Source organism: Dipodomys ordii, unplaced genomic scaffold (assembly GCF_000151885.1).
Source record: "Dipodomys ordii isolate 6190 unplaced genomic scaffold, Dord_2.0 Scaffold284, whole genome shotgun sequence".
NCBI classification, from domain to species: Eukaryota; Metazoa; Chordata; class Mammalia; order Rodentia; family Heteromyidae; genus Dipodomys; species Dipodomys ordii.
Window position 1 is genome coordinate 431,857 of NW_012267500.1, and position 14,170 is coordinate 446,026.

The following is a 14,170-nucleotide window of genomic DNA, read 5'->3' on the forward strand; positions in this document are numbered from 1 at the left end:
GTTCTCTTTAATTAGTATTTGCATCTCAAATCTAGGTGAACTCAGGCTGATTTGGGGTGGGGTGGGGAGTACTACATTTGTCTTGGTTCTAGTGACAATCTAGAAAGAATTGTTAGATGTGAATATTTGATAGCAAAGTGTCAAGCATCACAGTCATTGTCAATTATTTATTAGATTTCATCCTGAAAGACATCCATTTCTTTTTTGATGTCGCACTATTAATGGGCAAGGCAGTGTCCTCCCTTCTCCCTTACAATTGAATAAAATATTGTAGGATTCTTTTAGTGTTAATATATGCCCTCAGCTGCATTGCTAGGAAAATGACTAAGCTGTCTACTGAAGTCAGCAAAGGTTTCTATTTGGGTAAACTTGAAAGATAAGCTCCCTCTTCAATTCTTCCACTTAAGAATAGAACTACCTGAATCTGGCCATCATTTCTTCTTAAATCGAGTGATTTTCTTCTTCTTTTTCCCCTTTCATCTGATCTTTTTCTTAACCCTGTATATAACTGACAGTATGGGTGGTATTTCTTAGAAGTGGTAAACTTTTGAGCTTTTGGAAAGATAGAAAGATGAATCCCTAAAAGGTTGAAAAATTCACGTGGCTTACAAACAAACATCTTTATTTATTTAATTTCCTGTGCTCAGACTGAGCTACATTTAAAAATAGTAGAGCAGATCACGTTCACCTGCGTGACCTCAGCCAGGTTTGCACGTGTGAGGGAGGAGAGCAGGGAAGTGCCTTTGAACTTGTGCTTATTCTTTGTAAAAATAACCCCAGCACTTAGCTCCCAGTGTATTCTGAGTAATTGGATAAAGCATGGGAATGCCACTGTACATCTGGAGAAGGCTACTAATTGCTTTGTTAGCCAGGCAGGCTTTTCCTGGCACAAAGTGGGCCTGGCTGCTGACCATATCTTTCTTTCTTTTTGGGTCCGGTCGTGGGGCCTGAACTCTGGGCCTGGGCGCTGTCCCTCAGCTCTTCAGCTCAAGGCTAGCACTCTACCACTTGAGCCACAGCGTCACTTCTGGCTTTTTTTCTTTTTGCTTATATGGTGCTGAGGAATTGAACCCAGGGCCTCAGGCGTGCAAGGCAAGTGCTCTACCACGAGCCACCTTTCCAACCCCGGCTGCTGACCGTTTCTGACCAATCCATATAGGACTAACGCTGCCCCCTCTGTCTAGGGGCTCTTTATCAGCTGCTCATGGACTTGGCAGGGGTAGAGGTGGGGGGAAATCTTAAAACTGTTCAGTAAAGATAAAGTCAACAGGGCTTAATGTGTTTCCTAGATGACATACAAAGGTTAACTTCTTTTATGTCTTTTAATCTTTCATATTTTCATTTTCCAAAAGAAGACTTTTAATATGTTATTCTAAAATATACAGGAGATTCACAAGTTTTCACTTCAGTGGTTTGGAAAACTTGTTAATTATTGAAAAAAACCCAGGTTGTTTTTCTCTAACTTTTTATTTGTAGCAGAACCCAAACAGAAGTTCTTGGATTTCTTATATTATTAGGCAAACATTAGGAGCATAGTGAGTCTAATATAGTAGAATAATGAGTGTAATATAGCTGAGATGTATCTTTCAAAAGTCAATGAGTAAAAGTGAATGCATGAAAAATATTAGAAAATAACTTTCTTTGTATTACTAATTTTCTCATCATCTCTATTATTTTTCCATCTTACAATTAGCATATTATTAGTGTGAATTTTCTATGCTGTACCTAGGAGAGCATAGGAGAATGGAAGTAAGATGATGGATCGCAACTACTAGGCCAGATAATATGTACATCTACATATATCATAGATTTATATCTCATATCTGCACGTCTGGATTATGCTAGAAATAATTCTATTCTTGAAATACTTAAAGATATATTACACCTTTCATACCCAAGCCTACCCTCTATTAATGCAGTTTATATTTTCCTTGTTTTTAAAATTCATTGGCCCAAAGTGCTTTATTATGCTAGCTGGTGTGCTTTACAGCTCATGTTCTCTCTATTTTTCAGAAACATAAAAATAGCAAAAATAAAATTCTGAAGCCACTGAAGGCAAATGATGCTGTGTTCTTTCTGCGTGGCTAAGAGGGAAAAGCCATATTCAAAATGTCATCCTGCTAATGTTACAGATTACCGTGCTCCTGGCTGCCTATAGATGTGTAAGGGGGTAGTGTTTGTTTACCAGGCCGCCATGACCCCATTACACAAACCTGTCATCTATTGTATGGCTAACAGTCTTTTAAATTGCAAATCTGATGCTCTTTAGGGGGCTTTACGAAAAAAAAAATTCTCACTTTCCACATCATCCTATTTCTCTTGATTTCTTGCCTGTTGTAAGTGGAAGTTGGGATGTGCTGAATTTGCACCAGGGGTGCAAATGCAGGCTCAATTATAAGCATAAAATTAGAGTCTGTTCACCATTAATCAGCTTGGCTAATTGCTATGCACCACCATTAGCCATATGGTGTGAAAGACAGCTTGCTCTCCCCAAGATGAAATTTCTTCATTGCAGACATGAAATAGTAGGGCCCTGGATTTTAAGATGGCTTGTTTTAGATATTTAATTTCTAAACAACTTTCTGCAGTGCTTTCTATCAAAGCTAACGGCACAATAAAACTTTGCGTGGATGTCACAGAAGCTATATATTTATAGTTCCTTGGCTATGGTAAAGGGGACACAGAGAATTTAGATCGACCAGAAAGGGCTCGGTATGATTCTGTGTTGTGGTAGGCAAATGAGAAAAAAAAAAAAAGATAAACACCAGAGGGTTGTGTCTTGGGTGCTGTAAATTTTAAAAACCCTTGTGTTCTGTTAGGAAGGTGACACCATTCCCTGCACCGGCTAAAGGAATTGCTACTATTAGGTTCTAATTATTGCCACTTCGAGACAAACCTTCCTTGTCTTGATGACATGGAGCTCTTTTGTGGGATCATGGGAGAGTTTCTGCCTTTTGGTGAATTGCAGTCTATCAAACCTATCATCATTACATTTGCCAATATTAGTGGTGGGTTCCTGAAAACAATTTAGCTCCATGAGTCACACTTTAGAGTGGGAATCTATGAGAGATTTGAGTGTAAACACATCCTGAACTCATGTGTTCAAGTGTGGATGGGAAACAGGAACTCTGCTTGTAGGTGAGCCTGGTCCACAAGACCCAAAGGAGGCTGAAGGAAGCAAGGATTCTCCATTTTCAGCACACAGGACAGTGACAGGGAACAGCCATTCCCTGTAGAACCGTACTTTTTTTTTTTTTTTTTTCCACTAGCAGCCACATATCCTCAAGGCTGGCCTGCTTGCTTGATAGGCTTGTGCTTCCTTCCTCTTGACCATTTCTTCTGATTTCTTCTTTCGGTTGTCCACTGGAGCATGGTTTCCTCATGGTTAGGCCCTTGGCCCTGGGTCTGAGTGGTGTCTCCTTGGGTGCAGTCCTGTGTGGACTGTGCTTTTCCTTCATAGCACTCGGTTCTCACAATGGACAGATGGCACACGCACCATTTTTCTTTGTTGTACTCCTTGAAGTCAGGGAGTTACTCCTGTGCTTCAGTTGTCCCATTTGTGAAGTTGGGTTTTAAAACTGTCTTGTAATGGTGGGAGTTAAGATTATAGGTTATCGTCCCTGTAAATGTTTATTATAGGGCCCAGTATTAAATGTGTACTATTACTATTAGTAGTAGTAGGTTTTTTTCTGTTTGTTTTTGTAGTGCTAGGGATCAAACCCAGGGCTTTGCATATACTAGACAAGCACAGTAGTGTTAGTTTTCAGGAGGCTGTGGTAACAATATTCACAGTGCAGAGCCTGGTGCATCGTTGCTCAGAGTGAACAATGAACCTTGAAGTGCAATTTCCACTAAAACATGAATATACTTTGGCCATTCCAGTTGAGGAGGCTAGAGGTGTCTTCAGTTTTTAGAGAAAAGCCTTGTGGTATACAGTCAGAAAAGCTGGGGACTCAGTTTATCCCAGGAAGCTGGCACCTGGCAAACTAAAATTAGATTCACCCTGGAAAGGTTGAATGGAATAAACATTTGAGGCAAATTTGCCTGTTCGGGAAAGGGAAGAAACAACTGTAGGTAGATCAAGGCAACAGGAACGGGAAGAAAGGTCAGGTAGGAGGGGGCTTTTAGAGGGCACACGAAGACCTGTTTTGTTAGTGGTCTTGCTAGAATACTCCATTGAGAGGTCTGTAGCTGTGTGTACCTGTACTGGGAAGAGAGTCTTAGTCAAAGTGACTTTAGTGATAAAGGTGAGAGTGGAGGTTATGGGCTGAAATGGGGTTGACCAGATGGAAGAACAGAAAGGTGAGAAGCCCCAGTTCCATGCTTCAGGAACAACTGCCTTTAGCCAGGAGGGAGCACATGCTGGAGCAGTAAGCAGAGAGAAAGAACTTTGAGCAAACAGAAACAAAAGCGGAGGGGGGGGAAAAGGGGGTAGGCTCAGAGAAGAAAGTCATCCAGGTAGCACATGATAGAGTGACCTGGAGAGAAATGAAGACTGAGTATGCCCAGCAGGCCACTGGTGATGCTGAGAGACGAGATTCAAATAGGTGATGAATCATTCCCTACACTCTTGGTAGTGATTCGTGGTCAAGCTTGGTGGGAACTCTTAGAAGAAGGGTGTCAAGGAGCAAGGAAAGAAATTCAAGAGAAAAGGAAAACTTGATAGTGTGAACCCAGAGGGGAAAATAACCTGGGAAGGAGGAATCATAGGTGCAAACCAGAGGAATACTCAGTGTTGGAAGGTCCCAGGTGAGACAGAAAGGGAGGGGTCTGGAAGCCCCAGGACCTGAGTTAGTATTTTAAGGACAGCTAATTTTAAGACATGGGGGCTGGGAAGGTGGCTCAGTGGTAGAGCGCTTGCCTTGAGCTGAAGAGCTGAGGGACAGCGCCCAGGCCCAGAGTTCAGGCCCCATGACCGGACACCTCCCCCCCCAAAAAAAAAGACATGGGGAGGAGGTAAAAGATATTTGCGTCTATTTATGGAATAGAGTCTTTAAAGACCAGTCATCTTTAGAACTTAATCAGACTCGTGAGATAATTCTTAGGTTTATTCTTTTTTTTTGGGGGGGGGTCCGGTCATGGGGCCTGAACTCTGGGCCTGGATGTTGTCCCTTAGCTCTTCAGCTCAAGGCTAGCACTCTACCACTTGAGCCACAGCGCCACTTCCAGCTTTTTCTGCTTATGTGGTGCTGAGGAATTGAACTCAGGGCCTCATGCATGCAAGGCAAGCACTCTACCACTAAGCCACCTTCCCAGCCCCTCTTAGGTTTACTCTTTAGCTGCTTTGGCTGCACAGGAAAGGTAAAGTACAGAGTTCAAGAGCCTCTACTTAACAGAAGTTCTGTAAGAGAAGCCTCTACTTACAGGAAGTTCTGAGAGAAGGGTAGGCAAGGCCTCCCAGGTGTAGGAGCCTTGTGGGTGTTTCTTGCCCTGATTTATGAAGTCGTGGGTCAGCTCACTAGAAATTGGCCACCTGTGTCAGCCTGCTAAGAAAGACCCTTCTAAGCATGCTTCTCTCTGAGCATGCAGAACTATCTGGGAGACACACAGGTCTGCTGAGGGGTGGGGGTGGTGAGAGGTGTGGGAGACCCATGGCTGTGACCAGCCACATGGCTGACCTGTCACTTGGGCTACAGATTGGGAAGGGATACAAATAGTGGTGGCACCTGCTTGCTTTTGGAATCCTGCTTTGGTGCAAAGCAAATTAGGCAACTAAGTCCCTCAATAGATGAATGTCTGTCCCAGGCATGTGGGCACACAGTGGGAGTCTAAACACTGCTGTTGTGGATGGAGGAAGGGCTCAGGCACAGGCTAAGAAGAGCATGAGGAATCATAGTTCCGTGTGTTCTTTCTTTCCTTTTTCTTCTGTTGTGGGGCTTGAACTCAGGGCCAGAGCGCTGTCCCTGAGCTCTGTTTTGCTTACAGTTGGCACTCTACCACCTTGAGCCACAGCTCCACTTTTGGTTTTCTGGTAGTTAAGTGGAAATACAGTCTGACAGACTTTCCAGACTGGACTGGCTGTGAACCATGATCCTTTGATCTCAGCCTCCTGAGTAGCTAGGATTACAGGGGTGAACCACCAGCACCTGGAGGTCCTATGTTTTCTTTTATTAACACAGTACTTTTCCCTGCAAGTGATATTACTGCTGTTTCATTTATTAGACTGAGTGTGAACCAAACCGTCTTCTGCCTTCAACGTTAGTAGATTGGTTCTCCTTTCAGCTGGGCCTTCCTGGTCAGTTCCTCTCTTGGGCATAGTGGAATGTGGTGCAAACCTCTCCTGGGCTGAGCTTAGGGGCTGCTTAGCCTGAAAATGAAGCCTCCCTCTGGGCAAGACTCACAAGTGTGAAGGACAGATCTTTGCCTTGTTTGGTGCTAAGAGGTCACCTGGGGAAGATGTCAGCTCAGTCTAGAAAGGCCTTCCTTCTCCTGTTTGAGGTTCCTTCTTAATCGTTTAATAGGGAAATGCTACTGCAATACAAAACAAAACAATGCAATTTCCAGAAGTAAGGGAATAAAATGTTCTCCCATCCCCACTGCCAGTACCGGTCCTGTAGATGAACTCTCACAAGTTCTTGTCCATTGATTTTTAAAAAACAAAACCCAGTTCCTACTGTGTCAGTTTCTGTAGTTGGGGAGATAAATGTCTGAGACTCTGTCCTGTGGGGCTTATATTCAAGAGAGAAAGACAGAGGTATATATGAAATGTGACACAGGGTACCCTAGGGTACACTGAGGTGGCGGGGAAGGCCTTCCTAGAGCAATGACAGCATTGAGTGACTTTAGCAAAATGAGGGTGAAAACCAGAATTTTGAAAAATCCCCTCTACCCTTCCCTCTCCCATTCTGCTTTTCATTTACTAGTTCTCTGAAATGAGATCCAACTATACACACGATTCTGAAACTTAATTTTCTCAAGTCACAATGCAATCCAGACTTTTCTCTGTGATAGCACATTGCGCCTTGACTACAGTCTTTATGTTGCTGAACAGCCTTCCATATACTCCGTGTACACGGATATGTATGCACAGGTAGACACACATATTGGGGATATATGTGTTAGTTTTTTGTCACCCAGGCAAATGTGGGAATGCATGTTATTAATATTATTTTTATCACTGTGATAAAATGCCTGGTAGAAAGAGTTTAGGGGAGGAGGGACTTAATTTGGCTTAGAAGTTCCTTGGCTACTTGGGTATGTTACTTTTAGCCTGTAGTGAGGCAGTGGTGAGCATCCTGGCAGAAGGGCATAGTGGAGGAAATCCTCTCACCTCATAGCAGCTAGGATGCAAAGGGAGGGACATAGGCAGGGGTTAGAGCAAGATACAGCTCCCAAGGACGCACCCTCCATGGCCTGCTTTCTCTAGTTAGGCCCCGCCCCCCTAAAATTGCCAGCACCTCCCAAAATAGTATCACCAGGCTTCAGCACATTAGTCTGTATGAGACATTTCATTTTCAAACCATAACTGTAAGTATGTACATATGTATGTGTGTATGTAATGTGTCTATATGTATAAGCTAAAATATATACCTGTGTGTATGTATATCTTAGTGGGGTTATATTATAGACATATTTGTGGCTTCTGAGGTGTGGAATAGCAGTATAATTTTTATTACGTTAATAATTTTTATTACTTTACATTCTCTGAGAAAAACTCTGCAGGAGAAGCCTAACTTAGATTAAGGGTACAGTGCCTGGAGAAATCTCTGTGAGGAACAAGTAGTTGGTGTAGGCTGAGCTCTGAGGGCCAAGCACAGGTAACTGACTAGGGAAGTGCTGGGGAAGGAGTCGACCAGCAGAGATTTGCCTGAATCAGACCTAGGTGTGATGGAGCAGGGCGTATCAGAGGGGTTGAACTTGGCCAGCGAGGCTGGAGCTTGGCAAGCTGGAGAGGAAGGGCAGGGAGAGGGGAGATCTGGCATCATGTCATTCTGCGTGCTGTGGGGAGCCGTATAGCGATCTTGGATAGTAAACGATGCAGCTCCATGGATGCTTTGAAAAGATGCATTAGAGGAGGTCACAGTAGACACAGACCATGTGGGAAGCTATTGCAGTTGTCCAAGAAACAAATGAAAGTAGTGGGAGGAAGACGGTGGCACAGTACTATGGCTGTAGGGGGTAGATTTTATCCAGGCATCATCAAAACCAGTTGGAAGAGCCCCTGGGAGGCATTGCATCCAAGCAGGACCCTAGTGAGGGTGCGGCCACCAGGAGCTTACATCGGGAGCAACAGGCCTCCAATTCAGCTATTTGTTTCCCTGGGTAAGGGAGTGTTTGGCTTTTGTCAGTGGGCTGTGTTTGCATGGACAGGGCAGGTTTCTTAGACTTGGAGAAGGAGGTAGTTGGGAGAAGCGGGCAGAGGGAGTCACAATGCTGCTGTTCTTCCCTGGGGGCCTTAACAGGACCAGTCATGGAGCCTCAGGCTTTATAACCTTTATTGCATTGAATCTCTGCTGCGGTGTGTGGGGGTGGGTACCAAAGTTGTCCCACTGTACATATGAGAAACTGGTCACTAGGAGGTGGGATCCTTTGCTCAGGGTGACACGGGCGGCTGTGTCACATTGCGTGTCAGTGTTCTGACTGACAGGCCTGAGCAGCATTCAGAGATGATGGTGTTGAGATTTTAAACCATTTATTGTTGCATGCCTCCCACCTACTCGTACCTCCTTCAAGTCCAGGGGAAACAGTTTTCTCTGAACCCCAGCAAGGGAAAAGGTGGTCAGGTGGTGGAAAGAGTACTTTTCAGCTGGGACTTTGACAAAGGAGGTGCAATTCTTATCATTGCTTTCTGGAGGTAAAAAGCACAAACAGAATCAGTACCAGCTTGAGAGCTGGTTCACCCCTCAGAGATACAGTTAGGCAAGGAAAGAGGCCTTCCTATGCAGAGGGTGTGTTTCTGGTCCTGACAGTGAAGTGCAATGTTCAGTTCTCTAGAAGAAATTTAGCCTGTGTGATTCATTAAGTCACAAGTGTTTGTGTATACACATGTGTGCAAGAAGAGAGAATGCTACATCTCATGCTTGCGGTGCATGCTAATTTCTCACCTCTGGATAACCTGTTACCTTCTTCATTCATGAGATGGTGTGTCCCTGGGTGTGGACCAGCCACGGGACACATTTGTTATTTGCAAATAAATAACAGACAGTTTTCTGCTGATGGCAGGTACTGTTCCTAAATGTGAATTTTTCACCCTTTAGGGGGCATCTGGTTTTTTTTTTAATTATTGGCAGACTTAAGATCAGAAATTGGTGAGATTTTGGTAGGAGTGCTTTGTTGAACTGTTGATTCTCCTTCTGAACTAATAAAGAAGGTCCACTGACAGGGTGATTGACCCACAGTCCATAAAGCACCCAGAACCTGACTGGGTACCAGTCATAGTGCTAAAGGACTGTGGCTGTGAATCTCCATTTCCCCCTTTATCTTGCCTTTTCCTTGTCTTATTAGTTATCTTTTATCTTTATGTTCCTGAAGATAGTTCACAAGCAACAGTTACCACTTTAGGATTTGGGTGTGTGTGTGTGGGGAAGTCAGTGGGGGAAATACCATCAAGAAGAAGAAAAAGGAATCCATTTAATACAAAATGACTGGAGGGGGTGAAATCACTTATACCTTATTATTGACGTGTTCCACACAATTAGTGTGATCTTGAAGGAAGAAGTTTGAGCCACCCACAACCCTGAATATTCTTACTGGGAGGATGAAATAATAGTGCACTTCTCACATTGAACTCTGCCAACATTGCGGGCACTGCCGGAGAGACCCCCATCTTGAGGCTGTCATTCTTGGCTCTGAGAGAGCCCCTGACCCTCCCCCTCCCTCATCCTCCAAGCAGGGGGAGGTTAAGCCTGGCCATTAACCCATAGGTGACCCAAATAGAATTTTCTGTCCCAGGAATCTGTTGACTGCCAGGTATGGCTTTGTGGTAATTCTAGTATTTGCAACCCAGCAATTTGAACCTTCTGTCTGCTTAAATGATGATTTTACGTCGTAATGGTTGTACTAAATCCTTTCGCTTTTGCTCCATAGCCGCTGTTGTGACAAGAAAAGCTGTGGCAACCGAAATGAGACTCCCTCAGATCCAGTGATAATTGACAGGTAGGGACAGTCTTCTTTCACTGGATTCTTATTCCGTATTATAATGAAACACCTGCCTTGTGTTGCACCCGGGCCAGGCGAGGGTTAGGAACGCCTGTGGCCGAAATTTGTCTGTTGGTCATGATTTATACTGCGCCGAGCGATTGGAATTCCTGGGAAAGCCATATGGAATGTTCTTTGGAGGCCTGTTTCTTGGATCACTCCGGTTTTGTGTCTGATTCATGTTCCTAAAGGAATATATATATTTTTTATTCCTGACTTTCTGTGGCTCTATCTTCATGCTGTGCCAGGAAGCTTCAGAAATAAAATAATAATAGTTTGTGATTTATGAAATGTGGTTGGGTGCTTATAAATATTTAACTTTTATTTGAAAAATGTTTGAATCATTATCACTTTTAGCTACAGTAGTTCTGTTGGATGTAATCCATCTACATTTTAAGGTTTTTATTTATGCATAAAAGCAGTTTAAAGAGATCTGCGAACCAAGATTTTCTACTATTATTTCCCGTGTTTGATTACAGCTCATCCTGTATTGCAGGTTGATTAATTTATCCTGCTTGTCTTAATTATTGTATTTTAAAACAGATCCATATAACTAATCTGACATGACCAAGTAAATCACTGTAGGACAATAAATCTGTTTTAGTTGTGTAGGGCAATTTTGAGCCAGCGAGTACACACATTTTACAAAGTTGCATTCCAAATATTCATTTTACATTTTAATTATTGAAATTCATTGTATGGAAACATGTGTGATATGCCATTTGTTAAATAGCATTACTCATTGAGAGTTAAATGGCCTGGAAGTTTTATAGGTACTGTCAGTTGTCAGCCAGAAGAAGAGCTAGCATCTTCTATGAGGTGGAAAGGATCAGGTTAAAAAAGGAAAAGGGAAAATTGACTAGAATTGAGATATTCCTATCTAGACAAGTAAAAGCCCCCTTTTGGATTTTGGTAATAGTAAATTTTGACAACAACAAAGAAACAAGAACTCCAGCTTCCAAATTCTCCACCATTTCTGGACTTGATTTATCATTTTTTTTCTAACTAAAACCAAATTATTGATTTGTCTTTATCAAGAGATCAAAATATGGTTGATTTTTTTTAAGCTGTGTAACTTTTCAAGTTTTCACGCAATATTGATTGTCAAGTAGCTTTATAAAAATTACATTTTAATAGAATGTGTTAACTAAATATCTCGCTAATGAATATTTACTGCAGCCTACTTTGACTTGATATACAGAATAAATACTTGATTCAAAGTTAAGAGATACAGAAGTTTAGTGTGTAATCCTGTTGTGAACAGCCCAGAGAAAGAAGATGGCATGTTTGTCTGCAAGTGTAGATAGGCTTTTCTTCGAATCGTTTTCTCTACCCTGGGTGATAAAAGTCTCCAGATAAATAAGGTTAAAAATAAACATAATCTTCAGGCTGTTTGCTTCAGTTAGATATTCCTATTCAAAACGCTATTTCTTCTTTTAAACACATTTTTCTTTCCCATTAAAAAAAAAAGTTGTCTGATCAAAGGACCAGCCCAAACATTCTTGAAACTTTGTAACTATAAACATTTTGTTCTGCTGCAGAGAAGACTTTCGTTTAAGTGATGACAAGAACCTTACCTTGCCATCCGCATTGAAAACACTTTTTTCTTGCTGGTGGGTAGGTTGAGCTTTTAAGTTCTCCTTTTGGTTTTAAGCTGTGACTCTGATACAGAAGGTTGATATGCGTGTGGTTTGAATAACATTTGATTTTGACCTGTTCTGTGGGTTGCAATGGCTGAAGAAACTTGACTCAGCAATGCTGTAATTAGCCCGTTTTTGAAACGGGATTGTGTTACCTGGATTGCATTAGTATAGCATCTATTGTTGCTTTGCATCTGTCCCAGTAGGGTATTTAAAACCTTTCCTTGGCTGAGTAGTTTAAACAATTTAGGCAAAATAAGTATATATTTTATGTTATTGGTGGATTTAGAGATATTATGACCTTTATCCTCCTATTTTTTTTATTTTGATTCGACAGTGGTTAACCTTGAACTCTTAAAAGACAGGCATCATTTAAATATGGCTGGAACTCAGAGAGTATGCACAAGTCCCTACATATGTTTATTTTCTGGCTCTTGCCTCTGTCTCAAAGGTATGATCATTTCATGCTGTGATATTACTTGGATATGTATTTAGCTATTTATCATTTGCATCTGAGATTTTCAGAATTTATTTGTCCTTCAGTCTGCTGAAGAGGTTTTTTTTTTTTTTTAGTTTAAAAACTCCAGTCCTGTCTGTGCTGACAGGTGAAACTTCCAATTTTAACAGAAGAAAATAACCAGAAAAGAACTTATGTCAAGAAGGGCAAAATAGGAAAGATTTTTATTTTCAATTTCATAAAATTGTTGCAAAGAAAAAAAAAGTGATGACAACCTCCTCTGAATTTCAGGGGTTCCAATTTCATTCTATGTTACTGCTTACATAATATCTGTTACGTGCTTAGGGTTTGGTTTGCTCTCAGATTTATGTATACAGATCTTGGAATATTTAGTAAAAACAGACTCTGAAGCCTGCATGCAGTCGCAACAGAAACTGTGTTTACAAGATCCATACAATAGCAATTACAAAGCTGAGGGTACAGGATTGTTGCTTTAGGACTTAGCATAGCTTTCACAATACAGTCACCTTTTTGGGCACCAATAATTTTAGCTCCATTTGCTTGTCCTTCAGAATTTGGAAGAACTCTGCTATTTTTATCAGTCCAAAGACTTGTAGCGGTGGTTATTCAGGAAAACTATTTATAGGATGGATGGAAGAGGCTTTCTGGTTATATGGAACTTGTGGGACAAGCTGTGTCTGTGTTAAATGTTGGCTGTATTACTTGCTGCCAGTAATTTGGGTATGTCATCCGGGCACATCACATCAGAAACGGAGTCAACAAAACCAGCAGTTGTATACTGTGGCTTAAGAAACTATGACCTGGATTCTTTTTATCTTTATATTTTTGCAGTCATGATAATGTGTCAAGTCACTTCAAAAAAGTTTGTAGAATCTGGGAAATGCACATCTTGACTTGACTGCTAGGTTAGATGGCTTCCCACTGCCACATAGCTTGACTCGGAACCACAAACTCAGTCTGTGCCTGATGATCCAGATATTTGGGCCGTGTAGACATGAGAACAGTCAAACGTGTTATGCCTAATAACTGATGATCAGGAACTCATAACAGCAAATTTAATTATCTTTGAGATAAAGGGGCAAGTGTAGTAAGTGTTATTCAAGTGAAAAGCAAAAAAAGACTTTCAGTTATTGAATAAAGGTGGAGATTGATTTACCCTATTTACACAAAACTCATATTTGTATTTAAAAGGGTTGCAATAAAATTTGTGTATTTCAAAATTGACTAAATTGTAGTTTTATTACTACATGGACAGCCTTATGTCCTAACCTTTTTCCCTTAGAGTTATCTTAGTTCAATAAATAAAACCTCATTAGACTATTCCCATTTCAATGAGTTTATTAAATTTTGCAGGAGCAATTAGCATAAGCTGTGCTAATTTTTCTGGAAGACTAATGAGGGAGGTTCTTAATTAGGTTTACTTTGTAAGAATCAGAAAAGATGGTAATGACAAGAGTCAGATAGGGTAGTCTGAACTGGGAACCCCGTTTTTCTGGTTCCATTGAAAAAAATCTTCTGTTTTCTGTGTGGAAACTTGCTTATAAATGCTGAGCTGTGTAAAGACTGGAGACATTTACTCCACATTTAGTGTTAGCATTCTTACTAGATCTGTTTCACAGAACTCTTTTGTTTTTCTAAACTGTCTTTGAGCGATGACATGGATGAATAGATGGTCTTATGGAAACATTTCCTTTTCCAGATTGTCCTATGGGGACACAGAGAGCTCTGATGTTTCCGGTGAGGGTGGGCTGGATGGGGCCAGCCCCATATTTGTTTGTTTGTTTTCCCTTAAATTTATCATCAGTATGGTTGCTGAGATTATTAGATTGCTAAATAAAGAGACACAATAGGAGCCCCATTTTTCTGTTCTTTATACTCTGGATACTTAGTTGTCAATGGGAGGAATTTTTTTTAA

General features: G+C 41.4%; 1 protein-coding gene across 3 annotated transcripts in view; it reads left to right on the forward strand.

Annotated features, from left to right (window-relative positions):
• Positions 1-14,170, forward strand: part of Ebf1 (early B-cell factor 1) — a 389,320-nt gene that overhangs the window by 15,847 nt on the left and 359,303 nt on the right. For all 3 annotated transcript variants that reach the window (XM_013036405.1, XM_013036406.1, XM_013036407.1), the window contains exon 6: positions 10,027-10,095. In XM_013036405.1, coding sequence (XP_012891859.1) covers positions 10,027-10,095 — 69 coding nt within the window. The remainder of the gene's footprint in view (positions 1-10,026; positions 10,096-14,170) is intronic.